Below are 23,768 nucleotides of genomic sequence, written 5' to 3' on the forward strand. Positions count from 1 at the left end.
GCCCAATTCCGGACCACCCTGTACATTCATTAGTTATTCAGGTAACATATATTCCATTTGGTTTATATTTATCATGTTATATTTTTGTTACACCACAATAATTGTAAAATAATTTCAATGCTATGATGCATTTGAATTCCTTTTCCATTCTTGGAGCTCGACGATAGTTATGGCTATATTCATGCTGAAAAATTTCAAAGACCGACACATTCCAGGTGAGGGAAAATTGTCGTGAATCGGTACAGATAGATCTATTAATTTCAGTTTGTAGATTTGAGTCTTCAACCCTGACTTTAACTTTTATGACGTCATAAATTAATATTGAGTTGATTTGGGGTTTAACGTCCCTTTCAGCAGCGAAACTATATGAGACGGAACCTACTGATTAACGTGGAATCCGGAACCACATTAGCTCCACCGTGAATCGAACCCGGGTCTCCCACGACACATAATAAATTAAATAAGATAGATTATTGCTTTTATCAGGTATCTAAAGAAAAGTTCGTGCCGTATTTTTCAGTGAAAATTAATGACCCGATAATTTCATGCAAATGCATTTTATTCAGCAAAATAATATCCTTCTTCAATTACATGTTCCTAACGACATGCAAGGTTCTAAAGTTCTCGATTGTAAAAGTTCTTGTTCCTAGAACCAAACAATTATCCTATGGCCTGCGTGACATCATCTATAAGTCTCGAAACTATCGCTCACGCAAATTGTTATAGATGGCCAAAAACAGATAGGATGGAGAGATGTCCAGGAAGTAATCAGGATGAGGTAAAACTTTCTAACCAAGTGTGTTGATCGCATCTTAGGTCGACGTATAATGTTTGGCGTTGTTTGAAGAACAATCACCCGTTTCCTGTTGACTAGTGCTGGATACTTCTGACAGAGTGTGACTGCATCTCTTTGTGACTGGAATGAGTATACCTCGGTTATGATAGTTTTGCCACTCTCTAGCAATTCAAAGTGCACCAAATAGGCACTGGTCCATCAAATATAGAGCAGTGCCTTTCATTGATGAATGTTTTGTTCGGGGGTAAATATTACAGAACCAGAGACGATGAATGATACTTTCTTTCGTGTTAACTGTATAACACCCATTTCTCGTCACATGTTAATATTTGGTCCAGGGATGGAGCTTTCTTGTGTGCCGTGATAGCACTGAAGAGCAAATGGTGAGTCGCTGGAGTTTGGTTTTCTTTGTCAAAACGTGAGTAACCCACTTACTGAGATTCCAAGTCTTCCCAAGGTTGTGCAGATGAAATCGAATGGTCTCTTCCGACACTCCAAACCCGTGTGCAACTTTCGTGCACGTTTGATGTGGATCACACTCGATGTTGTGCTTCATCGATAATGGATGGATGTTCAGCTCGCTGCTTGACCAGGATGCAGTCAGATACAAATGGATTAAACCATTTTCACGCTCTGCGCTCACTCACTGATGCCTCTTCAAACGCGAAGCATGTCTTTGAGCAGCTTTTGCAGCATTTCTGCCCAATTTCAATTCATAAAGCAAACACGACCATAAAACATCTATTGACACTGGAATGTTCATTTCAGAATTGTGGTCCCTACAGAACTGCTTTCGACACGACCGACATGCTTCACACTCGATGTCAACCGTTTGCACTGCTTAACGGTTGACGGGAATGCTACCATCTGACGTCATCCCGACAGGGTTGCTGACACCTACCGATTGAAATTCACTTTTCGTTCCTGCGGCACGAACTTTCGTTGGATACCTTGTATTACAAAAACATTGTTACTAAGTCAAAGTATATAAAAATGTATACCGTTTAACGTTGTGGCACTAGCGTCCGATCGCTGCACATTCATTGGTGCAATGAGTGACCATTGATTAGTTTTATAATTGTAACGTTCTGCTGTGTTTTGTCTATGATGCCCATCATAGCCTCCCATTGCATACACTAAATCATTATGGACGGTAACGCTAACGTAGCACCTGTAAGAACACACATACAAAAGGGTTACAAATAATGAGAGAAAACAACGACATACAAAAATTTTCCTTTCTCTTTTCAAATCTATTCTATACTTAATCATTTTTACTAATTAATACACTTTACTGTTTAATATAAATTTCAATCTTTATAATTAACTTTATAGCTGACTTCCTCTTCGGCTGTGCCATACGTTTATAGATATATATATAGTTTTGACGGAAGAAAGGAATTCTCCATATCACTGCCCAAATATATGTTATTCAGTGGCGTATGAAAGAGAAAATTCCGAGGTTTCAACACCACTCTTTGAGTAAGGTATTATGCAAGAATAAGCATTTACTAGATTAAGATGTGAATAGAAGTACCTGAAATCATATGAACTTGGGAGTTTGAACTCTTTCCATTGACGAAATTTGTGTACGCTACTGATGTTTATCTTGAATTATCTGGGAAACCATCACAGCTTCACATTTTAATATAGTAGTATGAAACTCTTTCTGATACTATTCTATACTAAGATGAATTTATAATTGATTGCTTCTTAGACTTAGCTTTTACTTTATTATTATTATTATTATTATTATTATTATTATTATTATTATTATTATTATTATTATTATTATTTAGTGTGTTTGTACGTGTGTAGGGTGAGCAACCAAAGGCTAAAATTGCCTTTCTAAATATAATTAAATAGACTAAATACATAGGTTTCATTTATAAACTTTTAATCAGATAGAATTATCATGCTTTATTCTTTGAATTTGGTGAAGGATCCAAACCTTTCATAGAAAGCAGAAAATTAATGTTTTATTGAAAAATCTTCTGACTTATCAGGGTCAAAGTCAGTAACTTCCTTTTTACTGAATGCAATTTGAGAAGGCTTTTACTTATTTCAACCTCATCCGTCTTTCACTTGGTCGCATTCTTTGTCTGTGTGCGTCTGTGTGATTGTTCTTTTTTTTTTTTATCTTTTCCTACTGGCTTACCAAATGAATTTTCCACATTTATACTGTTTGTAAAACCTGTTATAATACCATCTACGCAGTCTTATCTACGTTTATTTCAAATAAACTTTCACTGTTTTCATAAAACTTTCTCTCCCTTTATCGATATTTCTCCTCCCTGTTGATCTTTTGATTCTTACTTTGCCGCAACAACCTACTCAAGAGATCGACGTCTTTATTGCAAGTAATCCCATTAATTGGATGACTATAATACTCTAATACTATTTGACGTTCCACTGTCCTCAAGACATCGTGGCTTTTCCTCCCCACGTGGTTTTCCTTATTCTGAATTCTTTTTTCTTCTTTTTCTTCTCGAAGAGGAATTGCGTTGGGGTTTTAGTTCCACAAGAACTGGGCTTACTTGAGAGCACAAAATGAATAATAAGTCAGTGATCTATGTTCAGTTTCCTGTTCTTTAAACTGTGACAATTTAATCAACAATTGTCACGGTTTAAACAGATATCAAGATGTAAGTTACATTACAATGTTGTAGGAGATCACATGTTATGACTCATTAAGGGATACTTTTAATTTCTACAATTTCTTTCCTAGAGACATTTTTTTATTATTTTGTCTCATGAAAATTTAACTATTCTGGACTTAACATTGTATCCAAAATTACCGATTCATATACATTTTCCAATGTAAGAAAATATTAAGCATTAATGCATGTAAATATGGTACAATGAATAGGACCATATTTACGGTTTGAAGTTGTTTTACTACAGAAATATATAAATAGCATACGTAACTAAAATGCTAATAGAAAGTACTGTAAAGTACCCAAAAGTACTGTTACCTACGGTATCTACGTAAACATGTTAAACTACTGAAATATAAATAGTTATGTAACCATAAACATCTTTACTGAAGGAATGATGATAATGTAAATCTATTAACAGTGATTATTTCAGACGATTTTCTCCTGGGGGAATTTCCATACATATTAAATTAAATACCCCTGCGAAAATACTGGAAATCCTTGTTAAAGCAATCTGAGATTTGATCTGAGAGAGAATTTCACAAATACCTATGAATTATATTTTCTATGTCTTGAAGGTCTGTTTTGTGACTTTTGATCCGCTCACGTTACAATATTAGAGCGAATAAATTAATTTTAAAAAATGAGGCACGCACCAATCACAGACTAGATAGAATACATACAGACGAGCAACTTCCTATATGCACTATTGAAATCAGTTTGGATCGTCTGCATAGCGAAAGAACCAATCAATGCTCTCGGTGGGCGGGATCAGTGATGTCGTGTGTTTATGGCGCTGCCATCGGTCTTTGAACGTGACGTAATGGTTTGTCATAGTACCAGGCGGATTGTTTTCGTCTGCTTCGCATCTCAGTGCAGTTAGATGTAGCGCAGAAAGAAAAATGAAATGAAATCTTTAAGTTTTACGTCCCACGGTTATGCCGGTTAGGCTAAAGGAGACGGGTAGTGCAGAAAGATCAGACAAGCTAATGTTCATTTTTTCTTGTACTGTCTCTGGACTAGATGTTCCTTTCCAGCTTCTTTTATATTAATAGAACTTTCTTCCTTTTAAAAGAGTTCACTTTGAAAGCAGTATTAACACCACAGAACACCACTGATAGATTTACATGCTAAATGGAGGAAATAACTGATTTCATCCTGTATCATGTATATTTAATGTGACATACAATCGATTATTCCCTCCAGTTATCAGATATAGCAGTGAAATTAAACCGTTCATCCTTAAAATAATCCGAATACTACTATACAATATTACGATTGTGTAACAAAATGGAACAAAGATAAGAAGAAGAAAAATAATCTAGTCTGTGGTCACTTTTGAAATTTCCACGTAAGTGACTTCAGATCGACAAGTTAGTTCCGTCGTCGTGTGTTAGAGGCGCTACTGTGTCAAGTTTCCAGTTTTTCGCTGAGTTTACGGTCTGTATATTCTAGTCTGTGGTACCAATTGATTGAATTCACTGGGATGAACACGATTATATGAATCAATGTAAATCCTCATGTGTAGTTTTGAGAAGATCGACACTTGTGTGTGTAAATCTAAAACTTGATGCTGTGTGAGTGATAAAATGAAGCTGATACAGAAATGTTACAAATGTTACAAACGAGCTGTGAGGAAATCGTTACAAATGTTTATGATCAAAATGAGAGTTTTGCAGAAGTTAGTGCCAGGTGATGCCCTCAAGAATGTTGAGTTTTGTCAGTGCTTTATGAATCATGTAACGTCTAATGAGAAGGAGTTAAACCACTGGTATTAGTCAGATGAGGCTTTATTTCACCTCGACGTACGTGAATTCTAGGGTTGCCAAATTTTTCAGGATCTTCCTCGTGGCTCTGCGAATAGTGTGCGCATCCTCCCTCCGTTTCTACTAATTGGCTGTGGTGCAAGAACTGAATCCATGAGATTTTGTTGCTTGAGATAATGGATGTGAGGCGCTTCTTTGCATACCTCATGACCAGGAACGTACGCAGGATGTGGGTCCTGGAGATTCGAACCCCCCGAAATTTCGACTTTTGTGTAAATTTAGCCTATTTTAGGGGGAATTTTAGGAATTTTAATATAAAATACCCTCATATTGAGTTTGGGGCCCTCTCGAAATAAATTCCTGCGCACACTACTGCTCATGACACACTCCTTCACTTGAGATCATCATACAAATGTGTTCCATATAAGAGCCTATGCACTAACCTCCGAGCATTCATTGGCGCCACTTCTCTCCATGCTTTGGTGACAGCATTGAAACATCTACAGGAATTAAAGTAGTCCATTCCGTCAAAGCCTCCTATGACATAGATATTAAACCCTACAACTGCTGTCCCATGGTATGCTCTAGGCCCAGTTGGATCTACCTCTTCTACCTGGAAAAAGGACAAATCCTGAAAGATGTATTCAAATAAAAATCAAGAATTCTAATACATAATATACTACCGGCTATTCATCCTAATGTGACAGAAGGGCAAGCCGGATAACAAAATGCCAGTTTTATAATTATTTACTTCTTGCCGCACTTATACCGTTAAATACAATTTGTACTCCAAACTCCACTCTTATTCATATTTTCTGATCTCATAGTACAGGCCAGTACTTTTTATAAATGTTATGTATTGTACAGTAAGTTTTTTTTTAAGTTACAGGAAAAGGAAGTCCAAGCATAAAAAATGTACACATTTAGGAGCATAAATGATGTGCAATGTAAGTGCATACAATGTTAATGTAAACAAAACATTAAGTTAAAACGTAGGCCTGATTCTTAAATAAATTATTTAAACATGTTTCACAGTTCAGTCACAACTGTTTACACAAATGTAAAAAATCGATCTAAAAGACTCAAATCTTAAGTTTTCACCAGTTTTGAAAAAAGTCCTTGATAGATACAGAGGTTGTTTCCGATCTATGGTGACGATTTCGAACTTCACTTGTCTTAAGAGAAACCATGTCGCCACCACCGAGAGTGCTCTATTTGGTGGCCCTGCCTCTGGGCAATTGCCCGACAGCGAGGTTTCCACTGTAGGAGACTGGAACGCACTGTAGTCATGTCAAGCCGCAGACAGACTTTGCATAGCCGTTAACGGTGCGAGGTCTCCTGGAAACAAGGATCGTTTCAAGAGGTCGAAGGTGCAAAAGTCCATCGGTGATCATCAGGGGGCTTCACTGGAAAGTCTGTGAATGAAATGGCACAAATTCCAGTTTCTGCTACCATTTGTTGGAGGAAGAGACGTTTTGAAAGAGATTGTGACGTGACGCCTTGTCTTGATGCACCCACACACAATTATTGTCCCTCCCGTAGAAATGCGAAATGTCATGGCGATAAACGTGTGTCAGGAAGTTAGCCTGATAATATTTGGAATTCACCTTCGTATTTTTGGCTACAGGATATATGGTCAGCTTGCTCTTGTACGAGTACTCAACAATGATCATGAAACCTGTGCCTAAAGTTTCCTTGCATTCGGTGAATCATCTTTGAAAGTCCCTCGCACTTGTCGGTCAATACAAAATTGCACGTCGCTTGCGACAGTCATCCAGATAAACATATGCCTATTCCAATGTTTCAACAAACTTCCACTTTTCACCGCTAAGGTGCCGCTCATACAGTTTTCGACAGTTAGTGCGAAATTCCTGGATGTGTTTTGGCAAGAGCTTATGAACACGTCCTGTCCGTCGCTTTACCAACCTCAAATCACGGTGACTGATGGTGTGCACTGTCTTTTTTTCAGTGATGTATGTAGCCGGTTCTCGATCCTCTTCTGAGTGGGTGGATTCTCTCTGGTGACCAGAGCCCCGACTTGCCGAATTCTAGCTCGTGTGCGGCTAGTGGCAGTCCGAGTGTTGGCCTGTTTCTGCCCCACAGGAATCATCCCACGCCTCGCCTTACCTGCCCCTTTCAACACCCGTGATATGCCATTTTTGGACACAGTGAATCCATAGTTTGATAATGACATTATAACTATAACTCACGTCAGAAAGGGTTGTTATGTAGCCCTTCCAATAAGCACTTATTTTCGGCTGTATTGGTCCCGAGATACACTTACCAGACCTGTCACGCCTAGTCAATGGTCGAAGGTACCCACATGACTGGCAGATTCCTTCTCTTTCCGCTTGGTGGTGCTGCACAAGGCGTGAAAATTTGTCACCATAGATCATAAACAACCTCAGCAGCTGTTGGTATAGTTAAGACTATTATGAAGGCGTTACAAGTAAAGTAGATAGTTCAAAGAGTATGTTTAAGTTTATTACAGAGTAGTATTTTCTTTTTTGTTTCTTTAATCGGGGTTTATTATAATCGGGGTTTATTGTAATATATATATATATATATATATATATATAACATAATATGTACAGGGTGTCAGTAACCTTTTGGGTCAAATTTATACAGGTGATAGAGGGGTCCAATACACATATTTTGAGATGGGAAACCGAAGGTCGAAAATGGCTAGTTCAAGCGCCACGCAATCTTGAAGTTGCAGCAATTTGTGGGAACAAGTACGAAGTTTCAATAACAAATGTGTTTATCAAGTCGATGTAACCTGCTTTATTATGCATAACACTATATCTGAGTATGTAAGATTTAGTATTAACAACCATCTATTGCTGCACTGTACGTTCCAAAAACTTACAGTAACTCTACAAAGTGACCACTTCGATTCACGTAGCACAATGCCTAAGTTAATTTTGCCTCACTCGATCAAATATCCCCGACGTCTCTTGCACAATTAAGCAAGTAGTTAGGACTCTTGCAAGCAAGTCTTCCTCGGATTCTACTGGCGATTCATACACCAAGGACATTCCTTTCTTCGTAATGTGCTGCCCGAACTATTGGAAACTGTACTTCTAGATGTCCAGAGAGAATGTGGGTGAAACATGACGACGCTCCTGCCCACTTCGATGTGGATGTGGATTATTTGGATACAACCTTCCATAATCTTTGGACTGAAAGAATAGGTGCCATCCTGTGGCTAGCATACTCCCAGAATCTCAATCCTCTCGACCTTTTCCTTTGAGGATACATCAAGTCCTTGGTGTATGAATCGCCAGTAAAATCCGAGGAGGGCTTGCTTGCAAGAGTTCCTAGCTGCCTGCTAAATTGTGCAAGAGACGCCGGAAATATCTGAGAGAATGAGGCAAAATTTCCTTAGGTGTTGCGCCACGTGCGTCGTGGTTGGTGGTCGTAACTTTGTGCAGTTATTGTGAGTTTTTGAAATGTGCAGTGCAGCAGTAGATGATTGTTTGTAGTAAACCTTACATACTCAGATATAATGTTACGCATAATAAAGCAGGTTACATCGATTTGATAAACACATTTGTAACGTCGTACGTGTTCCCACAAATTACTGCAACTTCAAGATGGCGTGACGCTTGCACTATACGTTTTCGACCTTCGGTTTCCTATCTCAAAATACGTATATTGGACCCCTCTATCACCTATATAAATTTGTCCGAAAAGGTTATGGACAACATGTATATCAAATTTGCTGGTTGTAGCTCGAAGTGCGATATTGTGAATCATCACTTCTCACCTATTAACTTTTATAACAGTCAATTTGGCAGTGTCGTGTACACCTAGCATCAAAAGAACAAATTAAGAGTATTTTGAATGAAAAAAAAAAAAGATACAAACAGTGCTTACGTTAGAAGAACCAACACTAACAGCAAGGGAGAGCCAACAAACAGACCACAAATCACTTTAATGGGAAAGTTAAAATCTATAATACTTCTGGTCAGAATTGAACAAATTAAAACTATGGAAGTTGTGCGGATTCTATATAAAGACTTCTACTCTGTCTACACCTCATGATAGGTATGACGCTCTCTATTTGGAAACGAAAATAGGTAACAAAAAATGGACTTTACGTTCAGAATAAACAAGACTCAAAACTTCCAAAGAAAGCCTGAATCTCGGACTGCCGTTGGGATTTTTTTTTTTTTTTTTTTTGGCTTAAGTTTAATCAGTAATTATTTTGAAATTAAATTCCCACTTAACGTTTTACACGTTTCTGGTGGCTCAAGCGTGATGATTTGTTGAATGTCCATTTTCCTGGACCTCCATAGATTGTTTTCCAAAGCCAAAGAGTTAAGTTGGTTAAGTTGTTCACAAGTATATTTCGAGCTGAAGCTCGAAAAAATCCTACACTAGTTACTAGATACAATTAGGCTTATCCAAAATAAAGTTTTCCTTCAAGTTTGAAACGTCGTGTAAGACTGGTAAGATTATCACAGAATGCGCATTATCACATTATCTGAAAGATACTGGAAAACTTTTGGAAAAATTTTAGTGTAAGAAAATCTGTTTCTCCATCGAAGTAAAACTGTCCAGGTTTCATTATACAAAATGGAATTAAAGTTTACTACAAGGATAAATCAAAAAGGAAGGTGAAATTGCCTGTCAAACCCATAGTATTGTGTGTAGCTAATTAATTCTTTTCAATGTTACAGGTAATCTGGTAATAGAAGTGTGACGGCTTGTACAACATTCTATGTCCACCCGTCTGGTGCTGAGAGCAACTCAAAGATGGCGCAACGACTGGAACATTACACCAAGGAGGAAGTGCGCGGTGTCATTCGTTTTTTCTGGGCCAAGGGAACAAAACCATGTGATATTCATCGAGAATTGGTGCAGGTCTACGGAGATAGTGTTATGTCGCTGAAACAAGTAAGTGTACGTGTGGTGTAACGCATTTGCAAGTGGTAGGAGTACTGTCACAGACGATGGCAGAAGTGGCAGACCATCAACGTCCATCACCGACACGAATGTGGCTGTCGTCGATGCCATGATTCGTGAAGACAGAAGAGTGCGGTTGCAGGACATTGCCAATGAATTGAATATCTCTTATGGTTCCGTAAGCGGTATCGTCCATGACCAACTGGGCTTCACAAAAGTGTGCGCGCTGGGTACCCAAGCTTCTGAGTAACGAACACAAAAACCAGCGAATGGGCATTTCCCTGAGCCACCTCACACGTTATGCCGACGAAGGAAATTCATTCTTTCATCGCATCATAACGGTCGATGAAACTCCGATACCTCTATGGACACCTGAATCCAAACGTCAGAGCATGACATGGAAACATCCATCGTCACCACAGGCCAAGAAATGCAAGACAATAGCATCTGCCCAGAAAACAATGGCTACTGTCTTTTGGGACCGTCTCGGTGTTATTCATGTTGAATTTCTGGAAAAGGGTACGACCATTAATGCAGACACCTACTGCCTAACCCTGGACAGGCTGAAAGCAGCCATACGGCAGAAACGGCGGGGGGCACTCCGAGAGGGCGTGTTGTTACTGCATGATAACGCACGTCCACATACAGCCGAACGGACCCGTACACAACTCCGCGGGTTCAAGTGGGAAATTCTCGATCACCCTCCGTATAGCCCTGATTTAGCCGCGTCGGATTACCATTTGTTCGGCTCACTGAAGCAACATCTCCGTGGGCAGCGTTTCCAGACATTGACAGAGGCACAACAGGCTACACATACCTGGTTAGGAAATCTGGAACCACATTTCTTTGAACAGAGCATGGATGATTTGGTGCCACGTTGGAATAAATGTTTAGACAACTACGGTTACTTCTTCGAATAATAGTGTGATAGCATACTTCAAACATAGTAAAGCTTCATCGACGTATCTCTGTACGCTTTTCTGTAAATCAACAATTCACCTTACTTTTTGATTCACCCTTGTACTTTCTAGTTTTATGTTCCATGATTACGACATTTAGGCTAAAAGAGGCGGATAATTAATAAAAGTGTATAATTATGAAATAATTGATGGAATGATAATGTAGAAGGAAGTGGGAGAACCCCGGAAAAATCATGGGTACGATTTTGTCTACCACAAACTGGTGTAGCCGGGAATCGAAGCAGGGACGCTTCGAATCAGAGATGGATGCGCTACTACTGAGCCATGTGTCCCCTAGGTCTCATTACTAAATATCTAGAGCAGTCATTTCCAGTTGGGTTGCCTCCGACGTAATAGTTTCCCAGTTTCTTTCTCAGTAAATTACACTGACAGTATAAGGCGCATGCAGAAGATCTATTGTGGAGAAAGATCAGTGGTGACAGGTATTCAATATCGTCAATAGCGTAGTCGATTGTTTTCCAACCATAGTGCTCGTGAATTCATGACTGCTTGCACACTTGCAACACTGTTATTTCATTTTCCTGCTTATTCACGTCTCATCTTTTACACTACGTGTTTCTCACTTCACTTTCTCTGATTGTAAAAACGCGATCCTACGTCATACATGGCCTAGTTAGAAATGGCTGACCTAGAACAACCGCAATCAGAACTTTTCATATGTATGTACAGAATGGTAATTAAAGGAAAACTTTTCATATGAATATTTTCAAGGATAAATTAAGCCCACGCATTCTGTCACTGGAACATCCTCGTGTTATCGTTTTATTAGGTGTTAAGTGTAGGTCTATTAAAAATGAGATAAAATGTTATTTCAGTGAATTGAAGAATTACAGATAACAAAATTTTAGAATACATCCATAACAAGTAAAAGAAAAATAATCAAACCATTTTATTAGCGTATTCACAAGCACACACCCTGTAACTCCACCTATGTCTAGAGAAATGAATAATTATCACTGATCGAGTGATGGGGGCAAAATTCAGGTCCAATTTTCTTTGAAGCAAAGTCCCTAATACCATTAAATAATTCCTAATGGATTTCTATCCTTAAATGCAGAAGAAAGAAAAAAAACATATTTTTGCTCATAGTACGCAATTTTTTCTTTTTCATTGCGTATTTCCAGAATAAATATTATGCATTATTCAAAAAGAAAAAGAAAAATTGGAATTAGTCTGCCTCCTTAGTATGACGAGTTCCCATAACGAAGTTCCTGTTTCAATTAGTGGTGGACACAAAAACCGGTTTTTCGTTTTTCTTCAAAACCGGTTCGGTTTTCTCCGAAACCGGTTATCGGTTTTCTCCAAAACCGGTTCGGTTTTTCACCTGATCCGGTTTCGGTTTTCTTCAAAACCGATTCCGTTTTTTCTTTCAAAATTTGTTCCATTTCTGACCAGAATTGTGTTTTGTTGTTCTCTGGAAACCGAATCCATTTCCGCAGAAATAGTTTTATGTGTTTTCGAAAAGTTTTCACCGAAACCAGTTTCGGTGAAAACCGAACCGGTTTTGGAGAAAACCGAAACCGGTTTCGGTATAAAAAAAACCGAACCGGTTTTGGATAAAAACCGAAATGTCGGTTTTTCGGTTTTTATAGAAACCGGTTTTCGGTTTTTATAAAAACCGGTTTTGCCCATCCCTAATTTCAATATGTATGAATGACAAATTTTAAAGAAAACATTAGAAAATAAAAGTATACTCGTACATGATGTAAGACATGTGTCACATTAATCAACCCAACCTAGAAATCTTTAGTTAACAATGTTGACTACCTAAGCAATTTTAGTTTTTTCTTTATTCCATTAATTTATAGGAGGGGGATTATCTTTCTGTAATCTTTGAAATGAATTTTAATGGAGGAATTTTAACGTTTTCTTCTTTAAGTTTAGTTAAATGTCCCTTGCTTTTTTCAAAATAAAGTTGCATTACATATGAATCTATCAAATTAAATTAAATTAAATTTGGAAACGATGTTTAATTTTCACGAAAGGACATTTAAAAAGAACTGAAAAAGAAATCAGTAATGATCAAACCATTAATATTTTAGTTCCATTTTTAAAAAAAGCGGAAAGGTGATTCCCTAATAAAATCAACTTGCTAAAAATCAAAGGTCGGGCAGGTATTCAACACCGTTAATCGATAATTATTTTAAGAACCTATTATTTACCATATAGATATTTTACTGGTCGCCTTTAGAAAGTTGTACAAAAAAATAGCTGTAGTTTGCCTGGAAATAAAAGTGTACTGATATTACTAAGCATCTACCAATCTACTTATAATAACTCACTTTAACCCATCTGTCAGCTCTTGTATCATAGGTTTCTATAAAATTGGTGGGACTGCCTCCACTCCATCCACCAATGGCAAAGAGAATCTCATGAGGCACTCGAGGTCGCGCAATCTCTGGAGTGGGAACCTCTCCATCCTTTTGGGTTATCATCTCCAGGTCGTAGAGAAATTTAAGTGTGTCGATGATAATGGGACGACACGCCTCATTGCCAGATACATATTCGTGGTCCTTCACCTGCAGAAAAGGAAATAATAAACACACTTATAGAAATACGCAATGGGAATTTTCAAAGTTAGTAATTTTCGCTACAAATTTTGTGAACATCTCAACACTGGTTACTCAAAATTGACTAACTAATTATTAAACGCTTTATGACTTTTAAATTCTAAAATTTCGATACACACTAGTTGGAAAGTACAGGGTGTCTAACATACAATGCAACCCGGAGTTTGAAATAATAGAACTTTTGAACCTGAAGAGATACACAAATCATAGTAATACCAAAATGAAACCTTGTTCATGCATGTATTTTTAAACTAGAAACCAATGATTGAAGTACACTAGGAACAACACACTGCTGCCTTTTGCAAAGCACGTAAATTGACCCATAACTCATACGTATGAATGTTCTATCGTTAATTTTCAGTTTGTTTAGTTGGAGTAACTTCGAAACTGTGGGGCAGAAAAAAGAATTTTTCATTTTCAACGAAAATTAATCGTTTGAGGCCTCTGTAAGGATGAACTAAAGAAATCGTAGTTTTCATAAATTAACACTCTGAATTGGCAACACTACTGATGTTTCAGTGCATCAAAAGGTGTATTAAGGATCTGTCTACTTTATGCAATTCCTGAAAACAACGAAAAAGACACTTTGAAATTATCATGATAAAACTTTTACTTACATGCACCCGGCAAATCTGCTATTATCACGAAATGAGTCACCAGCTACACAGCAAATCCAGGAAGTGCCTCTTGTTTTGATTCAAACACTGGGTCACACGTTTTAGCATGTTGGCAGTAACTTTACGAAGAGTACAAGTGTTAATGTTCTCAATGGCACTGCGAATGTTCATTTCCAAGTCTTATATAGTTCAAGGATTGCTCTTGTATACATCTTGCTTTAAGTAGCCCCATAGAAATGAATAGCAGTGTTGCCGCATGCATGTAAGTAAACGTTTTATCATGATAATTTCAAATTTTCTTTTTCGTTTTTTTCAGGAATTGCATAATGTAAACAGATCCTTAACACACCTTTTGATCCACTGGAACATCCGCATTGTTGCCAATTCAGAGTGTTAATTTATGAAAACTACGATTTCCCTATTTCGCTCTTACAGAGGCCTCATCCGATTAGTTATCGGTATAAAAGAAAAATTCCTTTTTCTGCTCCACAGTTTCCAAGCTACTCCAACTAAACAAATTGAAAATTAACGACAGAACTTCCATACGTATGAGTTATGAGTCAATTTACGTATTTTGCAAAATATATATATATATATATATATATATATATATATATATATATATATATATATATATATATATATATATATATATTTACAACTTCGGTTACTGGCAATACATTTTGGTTCCTAGCGTACTTCAATATTTGCTTTCTAGTTTAAAAATATATGCATGAACAAGGTTCCATTTTGGTATTACCATTATTTGTGTATCGCTTCAGGTTCAAAAGTTCTACTATCCCAAACTCCGGGTTACATTGTATATTGGGCACCCTATACTATTTTAACCCATTTTAGAAGGACTTAAATAGTCTCGGAGATCTACAAAAACTTATTCAATCCTTCCCTCATCCCCTTTAGAACGTGTATTTCGCAATTTTTTTTCTTATCTACAACCTAGGGCGGAACATTTGAAACTTCCAGCTGTAAGCATAGAAATCAGATTTAAATGTCCTAGAGGAGTCTCCATTGCGTGCTAACAAATGCTATGCCTAAAAATTTGTATGCATAATTCTGAGAATATAAAAATATCCTTTATGCATATCTAATATGTTTATTTTCTTTCTCTGGCGATCTCAACACATGCAGATAAATGAAGAACAAACCGCTTTTTTTTTTTTTTTGCACTGCCATGCACTCTAGCGTTTCCTTTTCCTTTACTGAACAAACTAATTACACAGTGGTAACTAACTTCACCCTAATTGTAATTAGATGGTGTAACATTAATATTATCATTTCCTAAGGAAACACAATGTAGAACACTTTTTATGAGTGCTGTTAGAGCTAGTACATCGCTTGCACTATACTTTTTTTTTTTTACACCATGTTGGATACTGGATATCACGCACAAAGAAATAGTTATTTCTCTGACACATGACAATACATAATGTCCTCGTGTAGCATAGTTCTTAACGCTCTTGGCTTTGGTGCTGGTGAGGACACTCGGTCCAAAAGGTGTAAAAGCCTTTTCAGGCCAAGCATCCTGAATAAAGTTATTCCTGAGTTTTCCTCATTCACATGAGACAAATGCCAGGTTGATAGCTAAAATAAAAAGGTCACATGCCACATCCTTCCTTCCCGCTTCGTTTCTTTTCCCTATCCCGCTTCCCCTGGATAGTGTGATCGCCGAGGGACATTATCCGTCAAACGTAACGGCCTTAAAGAGCCATAGATGTAATGCCGAATGCCCAGAAATATAATTCCTAACCTTCATCTTAAAAGAAACATGATAATGTATTTGGGTGGCAAATTCTTGACCCACGTGTCTCTATTAGAAGAAAAGGTGGATCCAAGAGACATCTCTGGGTAAGAAAATGTACTACTTCCTTTACCTTTATTGACTGGTTACACCTTCGCGAGTTCTGATCGTCATGATTTAAACGTGCTAACACAGCTGATCATAACATTTCAATGAGTTAACAAGCTCTCGTGTCATATATATTAAAAAAAAACTTGAAATTTCATGTGAATAAATTTAATATCGTAAACAAATTGTGGTGATAGAGTGACAGTGTGATTTTGTTCAACTTTTTTTAATGCAAAATGGACGTTCCAACTAGGTTATAGAGAACGAAACCCACTTTTACAATGTAATTCAAATCACTATTTATCTTACTTTTATTATTGAGTTGATTTGATTTTGAGTTTAACATCCCTTCCAGCAGCGCGACTATATGACAGGGGACCTACTGATTAACATGGAATCCGAACCACATGAGCTCCCGTCGGGAATAGAAACCGAGTCTCCCACGCCAAAGGCGCGTACGCTAACCGCTTAGCCACGAAGGAGCTCATTACTTTTATTAGTACCATTATTCGCGGCGTTTAGCTATTTTAGCCGAGATTTAAACCAGCGACCACACGCTGGATCAACGAGGCAACGAAGAAACTCTGGTATTATATTCCAAGTGAATACAAATTATGTTACTCAGAAGGCAATTATTCTGAACATTATGCAAAGAAATGTCGAATAATCGCCAGAAATAATTATTAAACTTTCGTTTTAGGTATATTGAGAAGTCAAACACATCAGCAAACCGTCGAAAAGTTTAGACTATTATCATATTCATAATAACTCATTTTATTACCTTTGATAATATGTGGAAGGAAACAGTTTGTTTGTTTGTTTAATGCCCCTTTTCAGCACCGAGGTTTTGTGAGACTTAAGCTTAGAGTTTAAGGTGGAATCCGAATCACTGAAATGAGCTCAAATTTTTTAACGATTTTCTGCTGTGAATCGAACCCGAGACCGTACACCAAAGATGCACGCGCTAGCCAGTGAGGAGAACAAACTAAACGCTGACCGATATTGAGTGTTAACACAGCAAAGGAGGAAACAGGGGAACTCGAGAAAACCCACATACACAGTGTTGTTTACCACAAATTCACATATCCTGGAATCGAATTAAAGACCCTTTCGCACAAAAGGAGATCACTAAATAACTGAGCCACCGAGTTCCCAGAACAAACTCGAGGTCACGATGCTTTTTACCACAAATTCACATGACTGAGATACAGCTTGTGTATCTCATTAATAACATTATTTGCAGGGGCGTAGAGTCCATTAAGACAATAAGGCTAAGCCTATCCAAATATTTATACATTAAGCTCAAAATAGTGCTCATAAACATGAATACACTGTATTTTATTAAAATAAAATTTATTGGAGCGAAGCTCCTCTAATTCGACTTAGTTTTTGTTTGTCCGGATATTCCTCCGAGATGCCTAAATCGTGCTTAACCAAATTTGACATGGTGATTCGAGAACGTGAACTGAGTATCGAAAGGGTTGCATGTCCCGATCGGACATACCATTGAGGAATAATCACCGAAAACCTGGATCTCTGAGAATGTCTGAATGGTTCTGCATCAAATTTTACATGGTGATTCGAGAACGTGAGCTGAGTATCGTAAGGGGTTGGATGTCCAGTTAGGACATACCATTGAGAAATAATTACCGAAAAATTAGATCTCCGAGGTTGTAAGTAATGTTGAGTATAATGTTTAGTTGAAATTCTCCGTGTGTCCTTAAGTTATGCTGGAACATACATTTTTATATACAATTATGTGGATATATATTTTGAAAGAAAATTGAAAGTGTCGTTATTTTTCTGTGTACGATATTATAATTATGTTAGTAAGTATTCCCTGCTAGCAATCTGTAAAGTAATTTTAACTATCGCTATGCATTTGGGAAGAAAGAAAATTATGTATTACTAATTCTTACGTGTTCTAGAAAGAACTGTGTGTCTAGAAGCCCAAGTCGAATATTCTTCATAAGGCTGACAATATGTTGTTGCCTGTGCTCTGGGTCGTGGTTGATCCATTTGAGAACTGCCTCCCACACCACCTCCTCAGTCTTCACATTTAGCTCATCAGCTCCTACCATCTTGATGAGCTCTGACACTGGAAGCTCCAAGAGCTCTTCGCTTTGACGAGAGACCAAGACAAAATTTCGCATAATATATTTATACGCGTCCTTCTCAAGATCTATACAAAAGTGATCCCTGTAAAATTAAAACAAGAACTATATTATTAATTAAAGCTTACTCAGAGAAATAAAAGAATATTAATTTCTGGTCGCTGAGATAACAATGTCAACTTGTCAAACTTCAAACAAAGAATTTACTATAAAAGCTCATTGCGAAGAAGTTTAAATTAATTTAATCAAGATTACAAATGAAGAATGAATATATATTAGCTAACAACGAGTACGATCTTAAATATGGTTGCCTTAATAAATATTTTTAAAGGGTTGTTTTCCTACAATCATACAAAAAATCATTTAATTTTCAACTTAAAGGGCTGAATATCTACGTTATTTTTCACCGAATAATTTATATGGAGTTATTTCTCTGTTTTTTTTTTCTCAAATGCACAGGAATTTTAATTATATACTTTTACTAATTCCTTCTTGAAGACTAGATAAATATCCTTTACTTTTTCAAAATGAATTAGAACGTCTTTTTGTTCGTCCGTCTGTCAGTCTGTTAACAGGCATCAGAGCAAAAACGATAAGATATATCGATATACACATTCCTGCAATCAATTCAGCATCCTAAGAATAGGTTCCATCTCCTCCGTTAATTCTCTATTCAAACCGGAAGTGGTTAAAATTAACCATTTCCGGTTTCAACGTTTATCGCCATAGAATGAAAACGATAATAGATAGGGAGGAGTGGTTTTCTGCAAACCATTCAGCATCTCAAGACAACATATAACGACTATTTACAACACTTGAGCAAAATCGGAAGAGATTCAAATTTACGTAGTGATTTCCGTGGTGCGAGAACTGTAAATGCTATCAAGATATTTTTTTCGCAATCGATTCAGCATTCCAAAAATAGGTTTCATCTACTTCGTTAACCCTTTATTCAAACCGGAAGTGGTTAAAATTGGCAATTTCTGCTTTCAACGTTTATCGCCATACAACAAAAACGGTAACAGGTAGCAAGAAACTTTTTTTTTTCAAACGATTCAGGGTCTCAATACAACATACCACAACTATTCACAACACGGTATCAAAACTGAAAGTGGTTCAAATTTCCTATTATTTCCAGTTTCAATATTGATTTCCGTAGAGAGAAAAAAAACGGTAAAAGATATCAAGAAGTGACTTTTTGCAAGAAGTGACCCAAGAATAGATTGTATCTCCACTATTAGTTCTCTATTGAAACCACAAGTGGTTGAAATAAACGATTTTTGGTTTCAAGCCTGATTGTCATAGAACAAAAACATTAAGAGATAGTAAGTAATAGCTGTTTAATATGGATTCAGCGTCCGAGGAACATGTTATACCTTTGATCTTTTTACTCTACTGTAGCCAATACTTACTTCAAGCATTACTTCAAGTTTTAGCATTGAATTCGTATAGTTTGGAAGTCTCAGTTTCACATTATGAAACCATACTCACTTGTTTCAATTAAATTTGATCAATAAATATTAAAAATATATATACAAGATAACAAAATTTATTTTTTACGAAGTAAGAGTCATGTAAATAGATTTGAAAAGAATCAGAAACAGTAAAAGAAAAGTATTAACATTCCACTTGATTTCAAACAGAACAGAAAAATGTTCTCCATATGAATCACGGGATATTTAACACCGTTAAATGAAAATCTTAAACGGCCAAAAATGACCATATTAGTTTTATTTACTCCCATTTACCGATAAGACTAAAAAACTATGAATGGCAAGGATATGTTTAACACGACTGTACGTAACTAACTCTTATCTTTTACTCCCACTTATTACTAGATTCCTGTGCTTGTTCATCTTATGACTTGGGACTGAAAATAATATATTACAACTCATTTATTTTTTTTAAAAAAATGAGAACTTATGAAGATGTAACAGTGAAATAATTGAATTAACTCCATTAAATAATAACTATCCTTATTGTATATCACTAATCAATCGTAATTACTCCAGTATTTCTAATGTCTTAAGTTTCTTTCTACTGTAAAGAGAATGATTTTTAATGAAACACAATTTGGTGAATTTCACTCCACAACAACTTTAATGTTACTTTTGATTTAGTTCTAATTTTCTAATCAAATGCAATTGTAAAATAGCTTCAATAAACTAGTTTACATTAAATAAACTAGTGTCAGATCAGTATGTAAGTACGTGTAATTCATATGCTGCTCTAACTTCGACGTAACTTTAGGTAGATCCAATTTCACACTAGCGCGTCACAGTTAAGTCTGAATGCACACACAACACCAGCGATACAGAGTAAGGTAACTACCTCTGCTTTCCACTGTACGTGCTGAGAACAAGTTATAAGCAAGCGATAATATGACGCACAACAGTTTAGCTAAGAAGTTCTGACTCTAAAAGGAGCTCGTGCCTTCCATGTGTAATGTTTACTGAAATGGTGTGTAACGATGGATGGTGATGCTAAAAAAAGGGAGACACAGTCATATACCTCAGTAGCATTTTGATTGAATGCTTGGAAATTTGCACCGGCTGTTTCCACTGATTTGCACGCAGCTGAAGATGGTAGGGAGAATCAGTAGATCAGCGGGCAGACAGCAAGCTGGCGGGAAACGACCGGTGAACCACAAATGAACATGTCCGGTGAGTACTACCACCGAGTAGTGCGCCAAAAGTGGCACCAGGCCACTGAACGAGAGCAAAAATCATCTCTAGATGATGATTTCACTCCAGACAGAGAACAAATACAGACACATCAGCCACCGGTGCAACAAGAAATGGCTGTTGTCGTGTATGGTGGCTGACGATGAACTGTGGAAGTTTTATCTCCTAGGCACCATATGTGAAGAGCAGTGAGGACGAGTGTGAGAACAGCAATGCCCGAGTGTGAGTTTAGCAATGCTTTCTTTTCAGACATCGTAAATAAACTTTATAATGAAAAAGAGATAATATTTACCTTGCAAACCTCATAATACCAATGCAGTTCTCTGGACATAAGCTGTTGCGAAGATAGTCGCAGCATTGCTCTAGGACTCCGAGCATGCAGAGGTAATCTGCGGTCACAAGTAGTTGGCAGACATTCTGGTTGGAGATCTCGAACCGACGCAAATATGCATACTGAAGGAGCAACTGCATGATATCCGAAGTTACACCAGGAAGGAGCACGTCTGTCTTTTCTCTGGGATGTAAAGTCGTCGTGAAAAGGGCTCTGAAGACAAATAAAAACATAGACATTTACTTAGAATTCTACATATACGTAGATAGGTAATTTGAGTGAATATCTAAAACACTGTGTTATATTATCATCTGTTTGAGATAATTAAATTGTCATTATTTCTGAGGTTGAAGAGGCTTATAACTAGCAGAAAATACTTATATACTTAGTTGTTCTCATATTCTTTTAAGATATCAAGATTTTCTGAAGAGATTTCCAGACTACTCAATCTTTCACTAGTGTCTTTTTGCTTCTTCCTACATATTTTCTGAAAGAACATTTTCACATTTTCTCTCCACTTTTACTTGTCCCTACCCACTTCTCGGTATGTTTGATTCCCGTTCTTTTCAAGATCTTCTCTCTATCTCTGTTCATATTTTATATCTGAACTACTATAATTGATTGTTTTCTATAAACATGACCAAGAAAGTTCTGTCGCTTTTTTGTGGAGATCTCTGTTCAATTGGCCCTCACACCGTGAGTTGAATGCGAAACGAGATAAGACGAAGGTCAGTTGTTGGTTTGGGTATATCCAACATACTACCTGGTTGTGGCAGTTCAGTTACCCCATAAACTTGCGTAAGGACAGAGTGAACATGGGACCTCCATAGAGTGTCATAAGGGCGTGTATGCTGTACGAGTTCAAATTGGCGTCAAACGCAGCTGCAGTGGAGCGAAGATATCCCAGGCCTTTGGTGAGGGTGTCGTGACAATGCGGACAGTGCAGCGGTGGTTTAACAAGTTTAAAGAAGGTGATGAAACACTCGAAGACGCATCACGTGCCAGAAGACCAACACATGTACAAAATGAAGATCTTCAGGCAGCAATTGAAGCGAACAGTGGCCGGACATATGAGGAACAGGGACTACAATTCATTGTGAGCGGAGAAACAATTCGGCAGCACCTCCATCAACTTGGGAACAATACAAGTTGCGCCGATGGGTCCCACATGACTTGACTCTGGGCCAGGAGGCAACGCGAGCAGACACCTGTGTTTCTTTACTATCTCGTCTGAGGAAGGAGCTATTTCTGGACAGGGTGTTGACATGCGATGAGAAGTGGCTCTTGTACGAAGCTTCACGGCGCAGTCATCATTGGTTAGCATCCCGTGAAAGGGTTCCAAAATAGCCGAAACCAGCACTGCACTATTAGAAGGTGCTCCTGTGTGTTTGGTGGACTGCTCGCGGTATCGTGCATCAGAAACTGCTACCAGCTAGTCAGAACATCAATGCAACTGTGTACTGTCAGCAGTTGAGCCGTGTTCAAGAAAATCTCAAAACTCTGGAGCCTGCACTTCTGAATCGCAAAGGGGTCCTCCTGTTACAGGACAACGCTAAGTCCCACGTGGCTAGGATGACCTGGAACAGCTTGGATGGGAAACTATTGCATCCGTCATATTCTCCGAACATTCGACCCTCCGATTATCACCTGTTCCATTCCTTGGACAATCATCTTAGAGGACACCAGTTCAAATCCCTAGTAGAGGTGCAAAATGCACTTGATACTTTCTTCGCTTCACGGCCCACCAAGTTCTACCGCAATGAGATCCATGTCCTTCCAGAACGTTGGGAGAAGGTCATCGATGATGATGGGGACTGAATTTGATCTTCCAGATACGTCTTAGGTGACAAATCGATGTTTCGAAGATGGTGGGTGAAAAAGCGATAGAAATTTCTTGGTTACCTTTACACTTTCTTCCTGCGCTGATACGAGGACTGTGCCAAATAAATGCAACGACCCTCAAAGTTTTGTTTTTAATCATTAGAGACCGGGTGTAGGTAAAGTGCCTATTTCTTAATGTTAGAGACAATTGCATTATAAAAATGAACAGGTTGAAGTTTATTTGGAGGATCTATACTTCTATTTAAGTAAATTTTACGAGTATTTTGTCTATATGAATCTATATTGAATATATTATAGCTTAGATACTGAATATTGCCTATTCTTTATTTTTTTTTAAAAAAAAATAGTACTTTACTGAGATAGAAGAGCCTGGAGCTATTGAGTCAAAGTAAGAAAAAAAGCTCACTACGCACTTCTTTTCAGTTTTGAGTTTGATGTTCTTGTAAATTATGGTGTTTTTTTTTTTTTTTTATTCTCAATTTATTCAACAGTTTCCAAGAATGTGAATATTTTCTTCGCAAGGTGATTTGCATCGCTTTTTTCTTGACCTAAACACAGTAGACAAGGTGCCAAAGCTGTAAGTACATACTATATTTACTAAAGCGTTTGCATATGTGTAATACACAATATTTG

General features: G+C 37.4%; 1 protein-coding gene across 1 annotated transcript in view; it reads right to left on the bottom strand.

The window, feature by feature from the left end:
• klhl10 (kelch-like protein 10) overlaps positions 1–23,768 on the bottom strand; it is a 52,553-nt gene that overhangs the window by 22,340 nt on the left and 6,445 nt on the right. Inside the window, exons 2-6 of the mRNA XM_081758854.1 lie at positions 21,255–21,506; positions 18,084–18,363; positions 13,393–13,629; positions 5,663–5,832; positions 1,798–1,967 (exon numbers count right to left, since the gene is read on the bottom strand). Of these exons, the coding sequence (XP_081614980.1) occupies positions 1,798–1,967; positions 5,663–5,832; positions 13,393–13,629; positions 18,084–18,363; positions 21,255–21,506 (1,109 nt within the window). The remainder of the gene's footprint in view (positions 1–1,797; positions 1,968–5,662; positions 5,833–13,392; positions 13,630–18,083; positions 18,364–21,254; positions 21,507–23,768) is intronic.

Source organism: Thermobia domestica, chromosome 5 (assembly GCF_964235325.1).
Source record: "Thermobia domestica chromosome 5, izTheDome1.hap1.1, whole genome shotgun sequence".
NCBI classification, from domain to species: domain Eukaryota; kingdom Metazoa; phylum Arthropoda; class Insecta; order Zygentoma; family Lepismatidae; genus Thermobia; species Thermobia domestica.